Below are 22626 nucleotides of genomic sequence, written 5' to 3'. Positions count from 1 at the left end.
AACTATCCAATCAGGGAAAATGTAGGAGGTCAACACCCCTGGAGATGCAGGCCGGCCAGCACCCATCTGGACACTGTCCTTCCAAATGGTTTTATTAACAAAAACCTATTATTATAGACTCTTATATTGTAAACTTGTGATGAGACCAGTCCCAAGGGCATCTTTAATACTCTTTTTTTAACTTGTTTTTTTTTAAACTTCTGGTTTTACCAATATCATAATATCTGCCCTGGAATCATGTGACAGGCTCACTGCAGAGTGTTGTAAATAGCTCAGGTGTCCCTGTTTCATGTACATTTTACCTCCACAGGCCCTGAGTAAACGTTGTCAGATGGTGAGCGCACACAAGTGGACACAGGTTCTGCTCATGATACAGATACATAAATACATAATTGGACCTACGTAAAACATATGAAAGACAAAACATAGCATAGGATAAATCATAAGCCAATGAGGATAGGAGAGAAACAATTGTTTCCAATAACATCACACAACAAGAACAAAGAGATTATTGCAAGATATTTTTTATTACCATCATCAGTATTACGATTAGTTAGACAGACTGCGTTGTCAAGCCACTGTAGATCGTGTCCTTCCACTCGAAAGGACACAGCAGCTCTTCACCAGGTCTCTCCTGCAACAAACAGCACAGCCTCTCGCCGCCCGTCTGGAAAATTGATTAATTGCTGGTGTTGCAAAATGACATGTGCAGGGGGATGCACATGTCATATGCACAATGCTTGAAAAAAAAAGGTATCCCGACTGTTCCCTCTGTCTTCCTTCAGCTTCAGAAATTAACAAAGGAGAAAACAAAAAGACAAATGAAGTCACTTATGATCTATTGACTCTCCTTAAAAGATGACAACAATGCATCAAACGTGAGTGCCTACCCTTTCCTTTTGCTAATCCAAAATATTTTAAAGCCAGGCCTTTCCACTTCTGTAATAAAAGTCACGATGGATTTGGTGTCTTTCAGCTTTCGTTCTGGTGGTGGAACCCAGGCCCTCAGAACATCTTGGACAAGAGGTCTGTTGGTAGTCCATGTTGTCTCCTTGTCCAATGCCAGCTGGACTCTGGCTTCATGAGGTGGGCCAGACTGCCTGTAAGATGGAGATGAACAAGCAAAACATTGGCATACATCCATCACATTTCATCTATACTTCAAAGTTTTGGTTTGAATGTTTTTCCCTTCTTTTTACCCCACAATCTTCCTAGATGTGATTTGTTTTTTGAGTAAATGTAATAAAGACAAAAAGGAGTGAGCAACTCACAACAGCACCACACCATTAAAGTCTAACTGAGCACTACAGAAACTAATCTCTGACTGCAGTCCCAGATTATCAGTGTCCACCCTTAAAAGTGCTTACTTAGAATTTAACCGGTTCGATGCCACAGCTGAATGCCACATTTAATGACACGGTGAAGGCCTTGCAGAAAGCATCGCAGTCTTGTATGGACATGGATGCTGTCGACACCAGAGAGCTGAAGATCAAGTGCAAAGGTAGAAAGAATTGGGTAATGGTGGAGTCTAATTCTCCTATTGAAATTTGTAATGCAAGGTTCCAGCTACCTGAAGATAACATTTTAATAATCATATTTAGCTTGTCCCATTAGTGAGTCTAATGCTGAAGCTGCACCAGTCCCCCCAGACTTGGGCTGAAGTAACCTGAGGATTAAGGGGTTGGCAGCGCAGTTAGGTAGGTGTAAATGCCAGAGAGCATGGCTATAACACAGCCATATTTTTACAACTGCACGCAATCACAGCTTCTGATAAAGACTTTAGTGTAGTAATGGCAATGGCACACTCACTTGGCCCTCAGACACCACTTGTCAGTGTGATGCTCTGCTGTGATGCGGGACAGTGCTGGATGCAGACACCTTCTGCAACAGACTTCCTGTCCAGCCAGTCATTCACCTGTGTATGTGTGTGTGTGTGTGTGTGCGCATCTTTTAGAGAGAGAGAGAGAGAGAGAGAGAGAGAGACCTAAAATGAGCACAGAAGTGTCCCAATGCAAACTGCTGTGAACTTACTTATGTGTGTGCTACTTTATGGCACTTACACAAAATGTCACCACAAGTGAATGATTAAGTTTACGTCCAAAAGTTTCTAGGGATGGGTGGCATTTGCAGTGGCTTGGCTGTGCGTTAATGCACAAGCGTTTTCCATCGGCCATGAAGAAAAATAAATATCCCATTGTGTCCTGTGGTGTGGCCTTTAAGATGGCTTCACCTTCCTCACCAGAGATAAGTTCTCCATGGTAGTCACATATTATTGAGCCCTTTGAGAAACTTTTGGTGGCCACAACTCCTGTTAAAAGAAAACATTACTTTTGTTAGTATCACCATCATTCCACTGATATTACGTCATTGTTGGTGGTCAATTACAGTTCCCAATGAATGAAAAGTGTTCTTACCATCTCCTTGTTTGTCATCAAAGTATCTGATGGCAACACCAGACCATTTCTGCCGCTCAATTCTCTGCATCAGGTCTGTGTCTGTTTCCATGTCTGTCTTTTTTGGTGGCTGCCATTTTTCCAAAATCTGTTGTGGCAATGGATGATTGGCAGTCCAACCCTCCATCTCAATCATTCTGGCCACCTTGGTCAGTGTTGGTTGCCGTCTGTAGCATTGCGCTGTCAAAACATGGAGGTGTAAATTCAAATGTTTCTATTTTTCACATGTGGTATTTGTCTGTCTTTGAGGCTGTCTTTCAAATCGACTTACATAAAAGGTGTGACTCCCGCATACCAAACTGGGCAGCCCTCCACTTATCGTAGAAAGTACGATCTTCTGGAAAACCAGCCTTAATGCGTTGTCCCTTAGTAGGAGGCTGTCCATTCAGCGACAGAGGGAACTCTTCTAAGAACTCTGAAAAGCTCCTCTGCTCCTTACTGCTGCTGCTGGTGCTGGTGCTGCTGCTCTCCCCTCTCCTCTTTTTCCTGGCAGGCTCTTCATCAGGGCTGCTATAAAAAGCCATTTAAATCAAGAGAAACTTAAAAACGTGCCCAAATATAAGTCACAAATCTTTGAAATGTGATTCCAGTTACTGACCTGTCTCCTCCTATGGCAGCCAGCAAGTTGGCAGTGGTCACTGCATTCTCCAGGGTTTTCATACGGTAATGCTCATTTGCCACTTGGTTGGAATGTGCCATATAGCGCACTACCTGGGTCTTCTGTTCCTCACTTAGCATTGTGGAAACTGAGGTTTCCAACACTCGCCTGATCTCCTGGCTGGTGACGATTGGCAGCTTGTAGCTGTAATGTAAAAATATGTCAGGATCTGACCTACTACCTAACTACTACTAAGAATTAGAACTGTCCTTATCCATTAGTTTAACAAATATAACTTACTGGGCATGAAAGCGGGTCATTGGAGACACTGGAAATTGGTCGTCCGGTTGAATTGAGGAACAATTTCCCCTTGTCATCCACATCTTCCTTTAGGCAAGTCGGGCGCACATACTCAAAATAGGCATCCAGCATCTGCAGGTACAAGACATGGCAGCAAAAGTTTAACATGGATTCATGTGCAAAGTTTTTTTAGTAGTGCTGATCCATTTTAGTCAGGACACTTACAGCCGCATCCTCCATGTTCATTGCAACTGTAACTACTTGAGTGGCAGACGTTTTGTGCTCACTGATGCCAAAACATACTCTGCCGTTTACATGTTTTTTGTCCAGCCATTCAATGACCTGAATAAAAAAAAAAACAGGCACATGTTAGACACACCAGAGAAGTCAGAGTGAGACTTAATAAATGTTCTGTGCAGAGATAACTTACAGTTAACCCCTCAACGGCACCTGGCCTCTGAAAGTGTCCAAAGACAAAGATGGCCTCGCAGTAGTAGCGGAACAACGTGTTTTCGTCTGTTGCTACATAGTCTTTTTGCTGGTACCTAGCAAACAGACCAAGCATGTCCTTCTTGCATACACGCAGAATGGCCCGACAGTCACCAAGTGTCTTTTGACCTTGAATGTAACAATGGTACCTAGAATGAGACAGATGATAATAGTTAATAGTTAAGATATATAAATAGAAAAATTGTGAAATGGCCCATCGTCAGTAATTTGTTAGTCAAATTCTTACCTTGTTGAACACACAGTCTTGCTGTGGGACTTTGCCACTGGCTTCCGGATGACATTCAAGAACTGGATGTACCCTGAACAGTCACTTTTGAACTTCTTGTCCCCGAGTTCCCTGATGCTTAGGAATGACACGAAGCGTATCATATTTTTAATATAGTTCAAAATAGTGGCAGGCTTAAGATTGGCATTCCGTAGAGCCTGAATGAAGTCTCTGGTTTCTGTGCTTTTCAGGAGGAAGCCCATGTCAACGTCATTCCCGGTCAGCTGTATGTATCTCAACATCCGAGACACGTTATCAACCTGTAACAGAAGAAGGTTGTAGCTCAGACATCTCGAGCTGTGGGGGGAATGACTGTCTCTACTGAAAGGATTAAACTTACTTCTTGCTGGCAGTTTGGGATATCCAGCTCAGTTGACAAATGGGCTTTGAATTGTTGGCGTACTCTGGTCTCAGCTGGAAACTTGTCGTAGAGTCCCAATTTTTGCATGTTGACCTGTACTCCATAAGGCTCTGGACCAGATGGGCTGCAAATAAACAAAAAAAGGACATTGAAAATTAGTAATCTAAACAATTTATGGTCAGGTTTTAAAATCGACCTATACACTTACTTTTGCCATGTTGAATCCCCAGAGTCAACCCCATCTGATTCTGATGACTCTGATGCCCCAGTGCTTTTGCCCACTGCAGGCACTGCTTCCGTAGTAGGAGTGGGAGGGTTAGGAGGAGTGGTAGTAGAAACAGTTGCCCTGGTTGCATCCTCTTGAATGGCCGCTGCCTCCTCAATATCCTGGTCGGAGGGCGCACCAGACACAAAAAAACCCCTTTCCCTCAAGTTTCTGACCACGGTCCACCTGGAGACCTGGTCTGGAATCATGCTGCGCAAGTCCATATAGTCCCAATTGCGCTGGGTGCGGGTCCAGGTCTTCATGCTTTCTTTTCTGTTGGGAGAACTCTGTGTGCAAAGTCTATAGGTCAGAATAGTCTAAATGATTAGAATATCTGTTTTAATAAATTAATCTTTAGCTTTCAAACACTGCTTGAATGATGGACACTTTAAATCACGCATCTTAATCTTGTTTACATTGGCTTTTTAAACGCATCTAACACAGCTGCCAACCGGTGCCATCATCATGTTTCTCTACGGGAAAGTTTAGCTGTCGGACCCGGAAGATGCCACAAATACAATCTGCGCATGCGTTACAAATATAAACACAGTTGGCGGCAAATATGGAGTCTGGTCTGAGCGCAGACACGGACCAGGAGAAAAGGGTTCAAATAAAGTCCAAGAAACAAGTGGTCGAGCAGATGAATCGCTACAAGGAGCTTTTGAAGACGGTTCTGGACGGACAGACGGACATGGCGGCGGACACGAAGCGCGTGCTACTGGAGGAGCTGGAAGCGGTGGGTTGTTGCTGTCAGATCAGTGGCTCTTTGACGCGTTTAACGGGAGCTGTTTGCTGAAGCAATGACTCGTTTGCGCATGTGCAGAACTTCGAGGCCGCTGTTTGGGCCAATGTGCTGGTGAAGGGACAGACGTGGGACGAGGCGCCTGATGCTGAAGGTGAGTGGCGCCGAATGAGCCGCCTCGGTCCGTAACGCCTCGTGCTGAACGCTGCGTCTGTCGCCGGTCTCAGTTGAGGACGAGGCTCTCGAAGAGGCTTTCGACCTGGAGAGTCTGCTGGACGACACCATCCTTGAGACCACAAGGCGGCGCCGCACATTCCCCAAACGGATCCTGCCCCACGTGGTCCACTCCATCAAAGCCGAACGCAGACTGATGGTGAGTGTCAGTGAGTGAAATATAAAGAAATGCAAATGAAGACGTGAAACAGTGCAGCTGCGCTCTGCTGTGTGTTTCAGGAGCTGTATCAGCACAAATACAAGGCTGAGGAGGCGCCTAAAGACCTTGATCAAGGTAGAGAACGTAAACCTGGAAGGGTCCTGAGCCGTTTAACGCTGCTGCAGTTTATGGAAAAGGATGGAAACAATGTTTAACTGTGGCTGTGATCAATGTGTTTACATCCACACATCAGCATAAAATAATTAACGTCCTCTGCACAATGGTGCTAAAGACACGACATAGCAATCGGCTGTGTGACCCTGCACAGCGTCTTGCTTGTGTTTATTCAGAAACTCCACTTCTCACTTTAAGCTGGACAGTCGAAAGTTTCATCAACCCTAAATTGAAATGCACGAGAGCCTGAGGTCCAGTGAACTGCTTTAGATGCAGACTGATTCTAGCTACGGTTCATAATTCAATCTGTATCATACAGTGATGCAGGAGTTTCTATCATTGATGTGCAGTGAGGGTCAAAAAGTTGTAATTACCAAACTGTCATTAAAAGATATAAAGTAAACTAGACATGATTTACGTTAAGTGGTCACACATCTTCTTCCTTTGTGTTTACGTTTCACCAGAGCGGGTCATGAATAGTTTGTCAGCTGAAGCTCCTGCGATGGTGGAATCAGCCATTCAGATCGTAAAGGTAACGCATCACATGACTTACTTTCTTTTTTATTGACATTTTATTGAGTCCTGACGTCTTCTGTGCAGTCAATCAGCACGCTGCAGGAACAAGCCCAAGGCCTACGTCAGATCCTCAGCATAAAGACGAGCGACGCCACGCTGGAGGTTCGCAGAGAGGTGTATGGCCAGTCGGGCGCCGCCGCAAAGACCAGGCAGCCAAGAAAGAGAGCTGTGGAAGAGGCAGACTGCTACCGGAAACGAGCCGACGAAGAGGGGTGTCCGTAATAACATCGCTGTAGGACTGGAATACAATGGACTTAATGCATGAAAAGCTGTGGTTAAGAATTCTTGCACTTTTCTTTTTTAAGGCCTGAATTAATTACACCTAAGCCAAACACACATCAGTGACAGAGAACCGGCGTCTGGTTCCTTTCATTGGTACCAGATCATTTACTGCATGTGAGTGAAATAAAGTTTATATATGTCCAGCTTTTTTTATTTTTGACACTTTATTTAAATGTGAGCTGGGAATTACTGACATCAGGTGGGTCCAAGCTGAGACACAGATGACCTTTCTATATAATGTCCAATATAAATGTCTCTGCCCTGACATATGACTTACATGAACTGCCCTCAGTGCTTCTGCTAAAACGGCAGCGAAATTGAAACGGAAGCTGAAGTGAAACTGCAGCTTCTTAACAGAACCTGATGCCCACTCCACAAATAACACTATAATATCAGACAGTCTGCAGGACTGTCAACTTCTGTTCCTGAGTCCATTGCTTTTAACCTATGCAGTGAACAACTGTGATGTCAGACTGTGATTTACTCTGCACATTCCATCAAAGTATCAGCAAGTCAGAGCTGCTCTGTGAAGGATGTGGGGTAAGATGTTTGCTTTTATTTCATGTCTCTACAGTTGTATCTTTAGAAAGGAAGGCTGCAACTGCCATTTTATTCAACAGGAAGGTCAAGGTCATCAAAAGTGACCTTTTGATGACCTTGACCTTTCACGGTACAGTATGCCGTGGTTTAAACCAGTGTTCTTATGACCTGAAAAGCTCAAAAATGATGTTTTAGTGTTTCTGCATTGGTTTCCATCAGAACAGCCTCTAATGGTCATGTTCTGATGCCAAAATACTGTCAAACAGCTCAATACATCCTAAATGTACAGTTGCATATGCCTTGGTTTAAACTAGTGTTCTTATGACCTGAAAAGCTCAAAAACGATGTTTTAGTGTTTATGCATTGGTTTCATTTAGAACAGCCTCTACTGGTCATGTTTTGATGCCAGGCTACTTTAAAACAGCTCAGTACACCATAAAAGCATAGTTGCATATGCCGTGGTTTAAACTAGTGTTCTTATGACCTGAAAAGCTCAAAACGATGTTTTAGTGCTTCTGCATTGGTTTTTAACTAAACAGTTTGTAATGGTCATGTTCTTATGCCAGGCTACTTTAAAATAGCTCAATGCATCCTAAATGTACAGTTGCATATGCCATGGTTTAAACTAGTGTTCTTATGACCTGGAAAGCTCAAAAACGATGTTTTAGTGTTTAAGCATTGGTTTCATTTAGAACAGCCTCTACTGGTCATGTTCTGATGCCAGAATACTGTCAAACAGCTCAATGCATCCTAAATGAACAGTTGCATATGCCTTGGTTTAAACTAGTGTTCTTATGATCTGAAAAGCTCCAAAACGATGTTTTAGTACTTCTGCATTGGTTTTTAACTATACAGTTTGTAATCGTCATGTTCTCATGCCAGGCTACTTTAAAACAGGTCAATGCATCCTAAATGTACAGTTGCATATGCCGTGGTTTAAACTAGTGTTCTTATGACCTGAAAAGCTCAAAAACGATGTTATAGTGTTTCTACATTGGTTTCCACCAGAACAGCCTCTAATGGTCATGTTTTGATGCCAGAATACTGTCAAACAGCTCTTATGCATCCTAAATGTACAGTTGCATATGCCTTGGTTTAAACTAGTGTTCTTATGACCTGGAAAGCTCAAAAATGATGTTTTAGTGCTTCTGCATTGGTTTTTAACTATACAGTTTGTAATGGTCATGTTCTCATGCCAGGCTACTTTAAAACAGGTCAATGCATCCTAAATGTACAGTTGCATATGCCGTGGTTTAAACTAGTGTTCTTATGACCTGGAAAGCTCAAAAACGAGGTTTTAGTGTTTCTGCATTGGTTTCCATCAGAACAGTCTCTAATGGTCATGTTCTGATGCCAGGATACTGTCAAACAGGTCAATGCATCCTAAATGTACAGTTGCATATGCCTTGGTTTAAACTAGTGTTCTTATGACCTGAAAAGCTCCAAAACGATGTTTTAGTGTTTCTGCATTGGTTTTTAACTATACAGGTTGTATTGGTCATGTTCTGATGCCAGGCTACCTTAAAACAGCTCAATGCATCCTAAATGTTCAGTTGCATATGCCGTGGTTTAAAGTAGTGTTCTTATGACCTGAAAAGCTAAAAAACGATGTTTTAGTGTTTTCAAATTGGTTTCCACCAGAACAGCCTCTAATGGTAATGTTCTGATGCCAGAATACTTTCAAACAGCTCAATACATCCTAAATGTACAGGTGCATATGCCTTGGTTTAAACTAGTGTTCTTATGACCTGAAAAGCTCCAAAACGATGTTTTAGTGTTTATGCATTGGTTTTTAACTATACAGGTTGTATTGGTCATGTTCTGATGCCAGGCTACCTTAAAACAGCTCGAAGCATCCTAAATGTTCGGTTGCATATGCCGTGGTTTAAAGTAGTGTTCTTATGACCTGAAAAGCTCAAAAACGATGTTTTAGTGTTTTCAAATTGGTTTCCACCAGAACAGCCTCTACTGGTCATGTTTTGATGCCAGGCTACTTTAAAACAGCGCAGTACACCATAAAAGCTTCTTTTGGAGCAAACAGCACAGCCTCCCGCCGCCCGTCTGGAAAATTGATTAATTGCTGGTGTTGCAGAATGACATGTGCAGGGGGATGCACATGTCATATGCACAATGCTTTCTCCTTGAAAAAAAAGGTATCCCGACTGTTCCCTGTCTTCCTTCAGCTTCAGAAATTAACAAAGGAGAAAACAAAAAGACAAATGAAGTCACTCATGATCTATTGACTCTCCTTAAAAGATGACAACAATGCATCAAACGTGAGTGCCTACCCTTTCCTTTTGCCAATCCAAAATATTTTAAAGCCAGGCCTTTCCACTTCTGTAATAAAAGTCACGATGGATTTGGTGTCTTTCAGCTTTCGTTCTGGTGGTGAAACCCAGGCCCTCAGAACATCTTGGACAAGAGGTCTGTTGGTAGTCCATGTTGTCTCCTTGTCCAATGCCAGCTGGACTCTGGCTTCATGAGGTGGGCCAGACTGCCTGTAAGATGGAGATGAACAAGCAAAACATTGGCATACATCCATCACATTTCATCTGTACTTCAGTTTTGGTTTGAATGTTTTTCCCTTCTTTATACCCCACAATCTTCCTAGATGTGATTTGTTTTTTGGGTAAATGTAATAAAGACAAAAAGGAGTGAGCAACTCACAACAGCACCACACCATTAAAGTCTAACTGAGCACTACAGAAACTAATCTCTGACTGCAGTCCCAGATTATCAGTGTCCACCCTTAAAAGTGCTTACTTAGAATTTAACCGGTTCGATGCCACAGCTGAATGCCACATTTAATGACACGGTGAAGGCCTTGCAGAAAGCATCGCAGTCTTGTATGGACATGGATGCTGTTGACACCAGAGAGCTGAAAATCAAGTGCAAAGGTAATTAGAATTGGGTAATGGTGGAGTCTAATTCTCCTATTGAAATTTGTAATGCAAGCTTCCAGCTACCTGAACATGACATTTTAATAATCATATTTAGCTTGTCCCGTTAGTGAGTCTAATGCTGAAGCTGCACCAGTCCCCCCAGACTTGGGCTGAAGTAACCTGAGGATTAAGGGGTTGGCAGCGCAGTTAGGTAGGTGTAAATACCAGAGAGCATGGCTATAACACAGCCATATTTTTACAACTGCACGCAATCACAGCTTCTGATAAAGACTTTAGTGTAGTAATGGCAATGGCACACTCACTTGGCCCTCAGACACCACTTGTCAGTGTGATGCTCTGCTGTGATGCGGGACAGTGCTGGATGCAGACACCTTCTGCAACAGACTTCCTGTACAGCCAGTCATTCACCTGTGTGTGTATGTGTGTGTGTGTGTGTGTGTGTGTGTGTGTGTGTGTGTGTGTGCGCGTCTTTTAGAGAGAGAGAGAGAGAGAGAGAGACCTAAAATGAGCACAGAAGTGTCCCAATGCAAACTGCTGTGAACTTACTTATGTGTGTGCTACTTTATGGCACTTACACAAAATGTCACCACTGCATTTCTTGTCAGCTGATGCCCCAACATCAGGATGGCCTCACAGCAATACCTGTACGTTATCGCTGCAGTGTGAGGAACATTGCCACTGGTGGATGTGCTGAATGTCTGGCTTGGCCGGCACAAGTAAATCATTTTCTGGCCTGTTGGGTGAGAAAGCTGTGTCAGAGGTAATGTCTCAGTGCAGAGGGGGGATGAGGGGGAGGGCGGTGACCAACACTGTTAAAACAACAAAATTGAGAGAATAGCAACATTGATTCGAGTTTCAGCATAACCATAACGTTCTGTCAGTTTACCCGTGAGAATGCCCTGAGGTTTGTTGAGGATTAACGCCAGCCCAAAGCTTCCATCACTTCATATATGCCAGGTTAGGCGACGTCTCATGAAAGGGCACCTATACAGGATGTAGGAGCAACTGGTGAGCAACAAGTTTCAATGATGTTTTTCTTACTGTGAGTTGGTAAAAAGAATATGTCCACAGAATAAAATAAGGTGTGAGGAGAATTATTACATACAGACATTGATTAACAAGTGTTTTTAAATTAAATCTTTTGATCTGCCAGTTAATTTAGGTTTAAAACCTATTTCTGGAGTTACATTGGGAAAAAATGGCACTGCCCTGGCCCATCAGTGCTATCTGCCTAGCACTTTAAGTGATCAAACTTTCTCACTTTCAGGTGAAACTTTAAATTGGATTCAGCTGAAGACAGGCCACAAGATGGGCTTCACTGGCCACGTTGTTGAATGGTGTCTATGGTCTCCTCTCCCACATGCAGAGACCCAGCTTCTGTCTCATCGGATGTCACTGCAGTATAGCCTCTTGTTCTTTCCAGCCACTAACTGTGATTCTAACACTGCACCACTCTGGTGGACCCTCTTGAAGACTGAGCTTGTACCAGTTTGTTCAGTTTAATAACACATTACTTTATTGCCCAATAATACGTCTAAAGTAGCATTATGCTCTTCTTTTCAAACTTCTGGGCAGCTTCTATTGTAGGTGTACATGTTTTATTGATAAAGAACAAAGTATAGTAGTCAAGTATATCATTGTTTATTTTTACAAGTTACTTTGTGTTTTAAACACAAAACAGGACAAAAGAAAGAACTTTAACATTATATAATAGTGAACTATATACACGAAGGGGCAGGTGGTGGTTCACGTATTGGGGTAATAGCAGGGATTTGTACAGTACCTAACTTGTGCCCGTTCTCTGAAAAGCAAATGCCTAAAACTGAAGCACAAAAATCCTGATGGGTTGGGATGACAGCGGGGGGTAGATCTCAAGGGTTGGGGTGGAGTGGTGAGTGGGTGGACACATCTTGAAACCTGCTAGTATCTGCAAAAAGGGGAAAAAAAAAACATCAATGGGGGAAAAACGCATGCAGAATAAGAGTTCGTCCAGGCATTTCCTAGCTGACACTAGAAAAATTAGACAGTATATAGATAGATAGAGTAGATAGATATGTTTATATTAAATGTCCCACCGGACATTTGGAGTGAACAATCATTCCAGACAGACCCAGACCTGCCTCCAGGATGGAAGAAGATCACAGACATGGCTGGTATCTACTACTGGCATATTCCTACAGGCACCACCCAGTGGGAGAGACCTGCCGCCCACCCAGCCCCACCCGGGCAAACAGAACCCCAGGCTCTGGGCGACTGCACGGCCTCAATGCCACGCAAACAATCCCTGAGCTCACTCAGCCCCTTGTGCATTTTGTTTTTGGTTTAATTTAGAACAGCCTCTACTGGTCATGTTTTGATGCCAGGCTACTTTAAAACAGCTCAATGCATCCTAAACGTACAGTTGCATATGCCGTGGTTTAAAGTAGTGTTCTTATGACCTAAAAAGCTCAAAAACGATGTTTTATTGTTTCTGCAATGGTTTCCACCAGAACTGCCTCTAATGGTCATGTTCTGATGCCAGAATACTGTCAAACAGCTTAATGCTCCCTCAATGTACAGCTGCATATGTCTTGGTTTAAACTAGTGTTCTTATGACCTGAAAAGCTCCAAAACGATGTTTTAGTCCTTCTACATTGGTTTCCACCAGAACAGCCTCTAATGGTCATGTTCTCATGCCAGGCTACTTTAAAACAGCTCAATACATCCTAAATGTACAGTTGCATATGCCTTGGTTTACACTAGTGTTCTTATGACCTGAAAAGCTCAAAAACGATGTTTTAGTGTTTATGCATTGGTTTAATTTAGAACAGCCTCTACTGGTCATGTTTTGATGCCAGGCTACTTTAAAACAGCTCAATGCATCCTAAATGTACAGTTGCATATGCCTTGGTTTAAACTAGTGTTCTTATGACCTGAACAGTTAAAAAACGATGTTTTAGTGTTTCTACATTGGTTTCCACCAGAACAGCCTCTACTGGTCATGTTTTGATGCCAGAATACTGTCAAACAGCTCAATGCTCCCTCAATGTACAGCTGCATATGTCTTGGTTTAAACTAGTGTTCTTATGACCTGAAAAGCTCCAAAACAATGTTTTAGTGCTTTTGCATTGGTTTTTAACTATACAGTTTGTAATGGTCATGTTCTCATGCCAGGCTACTTTAAAATAGCTCAATGCATCCTAAATGTACAGTTGCATATGCCTTGGTTTAAACTAGTGTTCCTATGACCTGAAAAGCTCCAAAACGATGTTTTAGTGCTTCTGCATTGGTTTTTAACTATACAGTTTGTAATGGTCATGTTCTGATGCCAGGCTACTTTGAAACAGCTCAATGCATCCTAAATGTACAGTTGCATATGCCTTGGTTTAAACTAGTGTTCTTATGACCTGAACAGTTAAAAAACAATGTTTTAGTGTTTCTGCATTGGTTTCCACCAGAACAGCCTCTAATGGTCATGTTCTGATGCCAGGATACTGTCAAACAGGTCAATGCATCCTAAATGTACAGTTGCATATGCCGTGGTTTAAAGTAGTGTTCTTATGACCTGAAAAGCTCAAAAACGATGTTTTAGTGTTTCCAAATTGGTTTCCACCAGAACAGCCTCTAATGGTCATGTTCTGATGCCAGGATACTGTCAAACAGGTCAATGCATCCTAAATGTACAGTTGCATATGCCGTGGTTTAAAGTAGTGTTCTTATGACCTGAAAAGCTCAAAAACGATGTTTTAGTGTTTCCAAATTGGTTTCCACCAGAACAGCCTCTAATGGTCATGTTCTGATGCCAGAATACTGTCAAAAAGCTCAATATATCCTAAATGTACAGTTGCATATGCCTTGGTTTGAACTAGTGTTCTTATGACCTGAAAAGCTCAAAAACGATGTTTTAGTGTTTATGCATTGGTTTAATTTAGAACAGCCTCTACTGGTCATGTTTTGATGCCAGAATACTTTAAACAACTCAATACATCCTAAATGTACAGTTGCATAAGCCGTGGTTTAAACTAGTGTTCTTATGACCTAAAAAGCACCAAAACGATGTTTTGGTGCTTCTGCATTGGTTTTTAACTATACAGTTTGTAATGGTCATGTTCTCATGCCAGGCTCAATGCATCCTAAATGTATAGTTGCATATGCCGTGGTTCAAACTAGTGTTCTTATGACCTGGAAAGCTCAAAAACGATGTTTTAGTGTTTCTGCAATGGTTTCCACCAGAACAGCCTCTAATGGTCATGCTGTGATGCCAGAATACTTTAAACAACTCAATGCATCCTAAATGTACAGTTGCATATGCCGTGGTTAAAAGTAGTGTTCTTATGACCTAAAAAGCTCAAAAACAATGTTTTAGTGTTTCTGCAATGGTTTCCACCAGAACAGCCTCTAATGGTCATGCTCTGATGCCAGAATACTGTCAAACAGCTCAATGCATCCTAAATGTATAGTTGCATATGCCGTGGTTTAAACTAGTGTTCTTATGAACTGGAAAGCTCTAAAATGATGTTTTAGTGTTTCTGCATTGGTTTCCTTCAGAACAGCCTCCAATGGTCATGTTCTGATGCCAAAATACTGTCAAACAGCTCAATGCATCCTAAGTGTACAGTTGCATAAGCCGTGGTTAAAACTAGTGTTCTTATGACCTGAAAAGCTTACTCATTGAGTCCAATGAAGCTGTGAGTCTGGTTGTGTTGCTTCTCCTTCAGGCTGCTCAGTTCCCTGTTAGGAAAACAGCGCTCTGTTTAGCTAAGTCTGAGCACGTATCACATGAATGTAATTATTAGGAATAACGTTTTTGCTGTGGAAATCTTTTCAAGGGGCGAATGTTAGTGACAGGCTTTTATAGTATCCCTTCAAGTGTGGCGTGCAGTTTCTGTAATTACTTTGAGATAATAATCTCAAAGTATGAGATCATACATCATGCAGGATCTCTCCAAATGTCTTCTGATCCTCTCCATTCACCTTCTCACTGCCCTCTACTGGAATGATCTGGCACGACAAGAATCGCTGTTAATACCAGCCGTTACCAAAAGTATGTCAGCGCTACTCCACAACATTCTTATGTGGAAAAAAACCCACATACTTTGAGAGCAACAGTGTCTCCTGAGGCATTGGTTGTGGAGAAGACTTCACCAAAGGTCCCTTCTCCTATCTTTACACACTTTTTCATGTGAAAATTTCATTTGAGGGAGAATACACTCCTCCCAGGGAAGGGCACGTGGCTGACCACACTCTGCATACACTTTCTCTGCATCCGAAAGGTCCTCACACACAGTCTGTCAAGAAAGACAAGAACGACATCCATGCATTTCATTGGGATTTAAGATGTACCTTAATAAAGGCCAAAAGAACACCCATGGCCGCTAAAATAAAAAAGGGCATTTATGTATACACATAAAGTACTGCAAGGCAAAGCTGCAAATACTACTGTGTTTTACCAGAGAATCGTTTCTATGCAGCTGTGACTGCAGGTGTTTGGGGAGCGGGGTCCGGAAGGGCGGGGCGAAGAGATCCCTGCTGAGATCTGCTAGAGCTTCCCTTCCAGGAGAGCCGGACGCTGCCACAGTCCTTGGCGTTAATAGCACTGGTGAGAGGTGAAAGACCAAGAGAGAATGAAAAACTTCAAATTCAGATGGCGAGCGTGGCTCAAAAAGCAAACTGCACTCAGCGAAGGAGCAGGTAACTGTACAAGTGTCTGTGTGTGCATTACCCATGCCTTTGCGGTGAATAGAGAGGGCGGCTTTAAGTCTGCTCCAGGTGTTTGAACTTGGCGTCATGTCGGCCAAAACTGAGGAGAGGTTGAGTGCACTCGCCCTCACTGGGGTTGAGAACGAGATAGCTGGTCCAAGCACCTGCACACATTGATATGTGCCTGCATGTAAAATCACCCTGACAAGTTAATGCATGACAGTCAATGGCTGCTTTTATGTGTTTGCTCTCACCCGCTGCTGTTTGTGTTAGGAGATCAGCTCATTTAGGCTGCAGTCCAAAGCCTTAACATGATCAGGAGCTCTTTGACGCCCTGAGTACTCATCTCCCAAACAGGATGAGTAGGTTGTTTGACTGCAAAGCTGAATCAGAGAGGAGATATCCAATCTCTCCAGCACCACTTTGCATTGCTCAGTCAAACACTTCTCCTTCAGAGTCTCGATCAGCCACTCTAACGCACCTGTCGTGTTCACAAAATTGCTGCTGCTGCTTTCCTTGTTAGAAGAAAGACGATTTAGGCATAATTCTTCACCACTCTTGGTCTGTGAATCTTTGCTGTGGTTTCTGTTGTCCTCACTTGTGTTAGAGGTCTTAGACTCCATGAAAAAATCACCAGAGGGCTCATTATGCTGATAGAGGGCCCTTTCTTTCTTACTAAGGTCCAAATGCTGCTTCTCATGAGAGAAGACCACAGTGGCTGGAACAGAACGTTGTGAGGCCACGGGACCTGGAGAATCCACATCGTTTTGAAATGTGCTCAAGCTGTCAATGCAGCTTACAGACATAGAAAGGGGCATAGAGGACATATCATTGATGGGAAAGGGTTTAAGGCGTGGATGTTTTCTGAGGGAGCCTGCTGGGGTGTGGAGCAAAAAATGGGTTTCCTGGAGCAGGGTCTATTGCTGGGGTCTGATGACTCATTAAGGGATATCTCTTGAAGGGGATTGGTGGGTACACTGGAAGGTCCTGCAACATTCACTGAGTTCTCTGCACTGGACAAAATAAATGTTGAAGGTGCCTTGCTTCTCCTGATAGGTCGAAGAATCCTTTTGGCAGAAAAATATCCAGAGGAAAAGTCATTTGAAGAGTTGAGCACACTGATTCTTTTCTTAGGGAGCTGGTGTTTGGTGGCAGCGCCACGTCTGCGGACGGTTACAAAACGGCACACAGAAGGAACACTGAAAACAAAACCAAACAGAGATGGTGGTTACAGTTGCATTTACATTTGAAAGCAGCCATAGATCAAACAACAATAGACAAATACAGTAACTTAATATCTGCCTATAGACGTGTTCTGATGATGCTCGTGTGTAAACAGACATGGTGGTCTTGCTTTGTTGTACCTGCTGATGTGCTGATGATGAGTAGGAGAAGCCTTGCACGCGTTTTCCTAATCACTGCTCCTTTTTGTCCGGGCAGGACGAACAGCTCGATCCTTGACGCTGGTCTTTTTCCGTCTAATTATAAAATGATATTTAAACCAACAGGTGAGTAGATCAAAGTACTGAACTGGTGAGCTCTCAAAAAAGAAAACACTATAAAAATACTACAGTACTTATACTTAACACTATAAAAATACTTAAAATCACAGTAACTTTAAAAGTCACTGTTATGATAAAATATTTATCATTTTATATTTATTTAATGTAAAATACTTCTTAGTAAGATAATGACCTTGTGGTTTTGTTCTTCTGAGCGGGTGGTGAATATGTAGAAGGGGGGGATATGACGTTCTCTACATCAGGTTCTCTACCGCCGTCCTTCTCAGCAGAGCTGACGCTCTCACGCTCCACCAGAACTGCAGTGATGATGCCTCGTTATTACCAAGCACGGACTGAGCTTTGAATGCAAAGAGAGAGATGGGTTGTTGTACCGGACACGGTGCTGTGGAGGTAGGAGGTGCTGCCGGCCATCTCCTCCAGCGTCTGGCGGCTCTCGTCAGCGTTCAGACGCAGTGAGGAAGAGAGGTAGGAGAAGGTGGAGGAGAGGAGGTCCGCCTGCGTCGAGGCCTGATGCTTGGCTGTGCTGAGGCCGCTGCATGAGTCACAAATAAGCAGGCGTCTCGATGGAGAGCTGGATAATTCACTTCCTGCATTTCAAACTGGTGCTATGCTGCTCACCTGCTGAGGTGGTGCTGGGTGCTCTGCACAGGTTTCTGTAGAGCTGTAGCGCTCGTGTGCAGATCAGCGTAGTTCTTCTGAGCCTCCAGGAGCAGCAGGTTGATTTGGTCCATGGTTCGCTTCATACCCTGCAATAAGGACTAAGTTTAGACCAAATCGACTGGAAACTTTTGTGCTGACCTTTACAGGCGTGTTCACACGGAAGCTCATGTCTGACTCCTCTCAGGGCAGGTCTCACCGTCTCATGTCTCTCCTGAGCTCGTCTGATCTGCTCGGCCAGCTGGTCGTGTTCACTCTGCAGAGCTGTCAGACCCTGCACAGCGACGTCATGCAGCCCTGCCAGGTCCTGCACCAAGCCGCTGAGGAACACGCCAGACTCCTTCATCCCCTCCACCTGAGAGGAGAAGCGGAAGTTTCACTCTGCATCAAAGTGGTTCAACACTCACATCTTAAACAAGATGAAGGTGTAATCTACAAATCTGGTTAAACTGACCTGATCAGCCAGAGCTCGCTGCGTCTCCACTGAGGCCCTCAGAGTCTGGTTCAGTTCCTTAACAGCTGATAAACTCATCAAACTCTGATCCACCAGGAGCTCCTCCATATCCTGTCGATGCTCTTCCTACAAACAAACAAGTCAAATCAAGCACAGCAGTCGACTGTGGTTGTGCCGACTTGGATTTTAGGCTGCCCAGTCCTCACCAGCAGCTCCAGCAGAGTGTGCTTGTCCTGCTGAAACACCATGCGCTGCTCCTGCACCTTCACCTGAAAGCCAGACACAGACACAGCCACCAGCTGCCCGACTCGTTCGAGGACCGATCCACGGTGGCCACGGCTTCTTTCAGGGAGGACTCGTTAGTCAGGAGCAAACGGTCTGGGAAAAGACAAGCTTCCTTATGTTACAACCACCCTGTAGCTTCAAACCCTGCAGAGATCTGTTCTTACCAACGGCCTGCGAGCAGCTGCTCAGCATTTCATGGTGTTTAATTCCTTGCTGCTGAATGCAGCGCTGCATGTTGCTGAACGCTGCATCCATCCTCTCTGCAAAACTCTGCTGGATCTGATTGTTGTGCTGCTCCACCTGAAATAACACAAGGTTGTGTTATAATTGAACTGAAATCATGATAATGCGTTAAAGATTGTTTCATCAGTGTTAACTGGGCCTTTGTGGTCTGGGCAAAATACTGTCAGTCCAGTGTAGAAGCCTGCTGGTGTCAGAATGTGACCTTGTTCTTTCTGTCCAGCTTCTCATGGAGACCAGAGACATCACTGGTGCTGGCGTCGACTGTACTCAGCAGCTGATAACGGACCAAATAAAAGGAACAGAGGGTTAATATTCTGATTTTCAGATCAACGGTGGATTCATCTATGAAAAACGAGCGCTTGAAAGATCCAAGGTTTTATTAAAGCTGCAGCATGTAAGAGATGTGAACCAGTCACCAGGATCAAGTAGAGAATGAAACAAAGAGTGTAATGAGAGACGGGATTAAAGTCTGAGCATGGGAGAAGGTGTCTGAACCTGTCCAGCCGTGTTGTACAGCGTCTCCTGCACCGACGCCAGCTCCGAGCAGACAAACTCCTCCTGGCTTAGCTTCTCTTTAGTTTGTTCCAGGTCTCTGCTCGTGAGAGCAGAGACCTGGAACAAAACAAAACAAAACAAAACAGTGAAAAACAAAATATTTTATTCAATTTGTTCATTAAAATTATTATACATTTTTGCATTGAGAGAAGCTTAATTTTGGTATGGTGAGACGTGTGTGTCTGTTCTGACGAGGATCTTGATTGAACATGTCGAATGCTTCCATAACCCAGGAGACACATGACGGGACTCAACAAATGCACATATGCCTGCAAGAAATCGTGGGATGAGATCAGAGCAAACATTTGGGTTTCAAAAAAGGAAGACTGGTATAAATAAAAGAACATATGGAGACATTCCAAACTATGCAAACAAGATCCGGCTGAGAAGAGGTCAGGCATGTGTCTGAGAAGCACTTTTTGGTTGAGCTTTGAGGCAATGTTCGAGGTGGCCTTGCTGGTGATGAGCCCATACGTCTGTGTGTGTGTGTGTGTGTGTGTGTGTGTGTGTGTGTGTGTGTGTGTGTGTGTGTGTGTGTGTGTGTGTGTGTGTGTGTGTGTGTGTGTCTGAGCAAACAGATGTAGAAGAAGCAATGACATGTAAGAAGAGATGCACTTGCACCTGCTGCGTAATGCGCTTGTGCTCAAAAGGAGAAGTATTTGGTGAACCACTCCTGCTTCAGGCCCTCTGTCCCCCTTGGCTCCAGGAATGGACCCCTGCAGAACACAGAGAAGAACAACCGAAGGAAAAGTTAGGGAGTTACTGGTTGTCGGTGTAAGAACTGGGAAGAAATGAGATACAATGGCACAAACGTTTTTCTAATCTCTGATCTGAACCAGTGCTTTAAATGGTCCATCACAGCAGCCTCATTAGTGAACAGACTCAATAAAGTCTAACATCCATTTATATTTAAACAGGACAAGGCAACAACATAAATAGAAAACATTTGGTCTAGAAGAAAACTGTTCTAGTTACATATTAATCAAACTTAGTTTGATTAATGTCTTGAATCTGTATTCAGAGTGTGTGGACTCCACACCTGATTGACTGGGCCTGTAGATGTGCATGGGGCTCCTGGCAGGAGGGGTACACGTATCGGATGCCCGTCTGCGCCGACGGGCGGCGGGGCAGTGGGCGCGGGGGTCGGGGGGATGCAGGACGTCCGGGCCCGGGCGGGGCGGGGGAGGGAGGGGGAGGAATGCTGGCCGAGGGAGAGGGTCGTGTGCTTGTGCAGAAGGGAGGAGGTGGAGTAGTGCGGGGCGGCCTGAGGATGGGAGGAGGACTGTTGGGGGAGGGTGGAGGAGGAGTGCTGCTGGACGGAGGAGGAGGAAGAGGAGGATGACGAGGAGTGGGGCAGGAAGACGCTCCTGTCGTAGCTGCCGCCGCCGCCGCCGGGAATGCTGGTGACGCGCGGGGGCGACACCTCGCGCTTCTGTGGGAGAGCAGAGCCACATGTTACAGATGGTATAGGAGTTGTGTTACATGAAGTGGCAGGTCAGACCCAGGGAGCTCTGTCACAGCCTGTACTGCGCTAATACTCTGTAAACAAAGGCGGCGAATGACAGTCTGAGCTCGAACGTTCTACTGATTCATGCTGCGGAAGCCGCAGTTGGCCTCAGCCCAGCGGACCCTTCTGGCTGGAAGGAGTCTTGTTTTGATGAACGCATACGGCGGACACACACACACACACACACACACACACACACACACACAAACACACGCACGCACACACACGCACGCACACACACGCACGCACTCACACACACACAAATGTACGGCATAAATGTACAGTTGCATATGCCGTGGTTTAAACTAGTTTTCTTATGTCCTGAAAAGCACAAAAACGATGTTTTAGTGTTTCTGCATTGGTTTCCTTTAGAACAGCCTCTAATGGTCATGTTCTGATGCCAGAATACTGTCAAACAGCTCAATGCATCCTAAATGGACAGTTGCATATTGCGTGGTTTAAACTAGTTTTCCTATGGCCTGAAAAGCTCAAAAACGATGTTTTAGTGTTTCTGCATTGGTTTCCTTTAGAACAGCCTCTAATGGTCATGTTCTGATGCCAGAATACTGTCAAACAGCTCAATTCATCCTAAATGTACAGTTGCATATGCCGTGGTTTAAACTAGTTTTCTTATGTCCTGAAAAGCTCAAAAACGATGTTTTAGTGTTTCTGCATTGGTTTCCTTCAGAATAGCTTCTAATGGTCATGTTCTAATTCCAGAATACTTTAAAACAGGTCAATACACCCTAGAAAGCATAGTTGCATATGGCGTGCTTTAAACTAGTTTTCCTGTGGCCTGAAAAGCTAAAAAAAGATGTTTTAGTGTTTTTGCATTGGTTTCCACCTGAACAGCCTCTAATGGTCATGTTCTGATGCCAGAATACTGTCAAACAGCTCAATGCATCCTAAATGTACAGGTGCATATGTCTTGGTTTAAACTAGTGTTCTTATGACCTGAAAAGCTCGAAAACGATGTTTTAGTGTTTATGCATTGGTTTCATTCAGAACAGCCTCTAATGGTCATGTTCTGATGCCAGAATACTGTCAAACAGCTCAATTCATCCTAAATGTACAGTTGCATATGTCTTGGTTTAAACTAGTTTTCTTATGTCCTGAAAAGCACAAAAACGATGTTTTAGTGTTTCTGCATTGGTTTCCTTTAGAATTGCATATGGCGTGGTCTAAACTAGTTTTCTTATGTCCTGAAAAGCACAAAAACGATGTTTTAGTGTTTCTGCATTGGTTTCCTTTAGAACAGCCTTTAATGATCATGTTCTGATTCCAGAACACTTTAAAACAGGTCAATACACCCTAAAAGCATAGTTGCATATGGCGTGGTTAGTGTTTCTGCATTGGTTTCCTTTAGAACAGCCTCTAATGG

The 22626-nt window shown here is 43.7% G+C and overlaps 4 protein-coding genes and 3 long non-coding RNA genes across 10 annotated transcripts; 2 read left to right on the top strand and 5 right to left on the bottom strand.

Moving 5' to 3' along the window:
* Positions 1–48: 48 nt before the first annotated feature.
* LOC114861878 (uncharacterized) lies at positions 49–1115 on the top strand. The gene is made up of 4 exons (XR_003786890.3): positions 49–88; positions 311–334; positions 786–878; positions 977–1115. It is a non-coding gene; the product is annotated as an uncharacterized LOC114861878 (long non-coding RNA).
* On the bottom strand, positions 961–3183 carry LOC129602916 (uncharacterized). 4 transcript variants are annotated; one of them, XR_008695740.1, is made up of 5 exons: positions 2061–2233; positions 1810–1947; positions 1571–1666; positions 1368–1482; positions 961–1100 (listed from the first exon to the last, which is right to left on the bottom strand). XR_008695740.1 is itself a non-coding variant. In XM_029161514.3 (5 exons), the coding sequence occupies exons 1-5, from the start codon at positions 3150–3152 to the stop codon at positions 1006–1008; spliced, it is 723 nt and encodes a 240-aa protein (XP_029017347.1). In that variant the 5' UTR covers positions 3153–3183; the 3' UTR covers positions 965–1005. The 4 variants fall into 4 exon arrangements, 1 of the variants encoding a protein (XP_029017347.1); XM_029161514.3 differs by lacking the exons at positions 1368–1482; positions 1571–1666; positions 1810–1947; positions 2061–2233 and adding exons at positions 2240–2308; positions 2415–2633; positions 2725–2963; positions 3052–3183 and having other exon boundaries at positions 965–1100; XR_008695739.1 differs by having other exon boundaries at positions 1368–1666.
* Positions 3115–5127, bottom strand: LOC114861836 (uncharacterized). Its single transcript, XM_029161490.2, has 7 exons — positions 4696–5127; positions 4467–4611; positions 4088–4386; positions 3782–3989; positions 3577–3693; positions 3352–3483; positions 3115–3255 (listed from the first exon to the last, which is right to left on the bottom strand). The coding sequence occupies exons 1-7, from the start codon at positions 5013–5015 to the stop codon at positions 3181–3183; spliced, it is 1296 nt and encodes a 431-aa protein (XP_029017323.1). The 5' UTR covers positions 5016–5127; the 3' UTR covers positions 3115–3180.
* A 164-nt stretch (positions 5128–5291) lies between these two features.
* LOC114861863 (uncharacterized) lies at positions 5292–7042 on the top strand. Its single transcript, XM_029161529.3, has 6 exons — positions 5292–5488; positions 5576–5648; positions 5722–5867; positions 5948–6002; positions 6506–6573; positions 6642–7042. Exons 1-6 carry the CDS (start codon positions 5315–5317, stop codon positions 6837–6839), a joined length of 714 nt encoding a protein of 237 aa, XP_029017362.1. The 5' UTR covers positions 5292–5314; the 3' UTR covers positions 6840–7042.
* A 128-nt stretch (positions 7043–7170) lies between these two features.
* LOC129604676 (uncharacterized) lies at positions 7171–10776 on the bottom strand. Its single transcript, XR_008695759.1, has 5 exons — positions 10645–10776; positions 10406–10501; positions 10203–10317; positions 9728–9937; positions 7171–9622 (listed from the first exon to the last, which is right to left on the bottom strand). It is a non-coding gene; the product is annotated as an uncharacterized LOC129604676 (long non-coding RNA).
* A 145-nt stretch (positions 10777–10921) lies between these two features.
* On the bottom strand, positions 10922–16359 carry LOC114861842 (uncharacterized). Its single transcript, XR_003786884.3, has 9 exons — positions 16276–16359; positions 16044–16185; positions 15772–15917; positions 15417–15609; positions 15217–15322; positions 14990–15052; positions 12126–12269; positions 11229–11326; positions 10922–11075 (listed from the first exon to the last, which is right to left on the bottom strand). It is a non-coding gene; the product is annotated as an uncharacterized LOC114861842 (long non-coding RNA).
* A 67-nt stretch (positions 16360–16426) lies between these two features.
* On the bottom strand, positions 16427–20322 carry LOC114863488 (uncharacterized). Its single transcript, XM_041072361.2, has 11 exons — positions 19679–20322; positions 19386–19457; positions 19105–19240; positions 18862–19033; positions 18656–18781; positions 18401–18556; positions 18163–18290; positions 17916–18076; positions 17717–17840; positions 17386–17499; positions 16427–17220 (listed from the first exon to the last, which is right to left on the bottom strand). The coding sequence occupies exons 4-10, from the start codon at positions 18901–18903 to the stop codon at positions 17433–17435; spliced, it is 804 nt and encodes a 267-aa protein (XP_040928295.1). The 5' UTR covers positions 18904–19033; positions 19105–19240; positions 19386–19457; positions 19679–20322; the 3' UTR covers positions 16427–17220; positions 17386–17432.
* Between the last annotated feature and the right edge of the window lie 2304 nt (positions 20323–22626).

This window comes from Betta splendens, chromosome 1, assembly GCF_900634795.4.
Source record: "Betta splendens chromosome 1, fBetSpl5.4, whole genome shotgun sequence".
NCBI lineage: Eukaryota > Metazoa > Chordata > Actinopteri > Anabantiformes > Osphronemidae > Betta > Betta splendens.
Note: the sequence above shows the minus strand (reverse complement) of the source record. Positions and strands in the feature narration are given on the sequence as shown.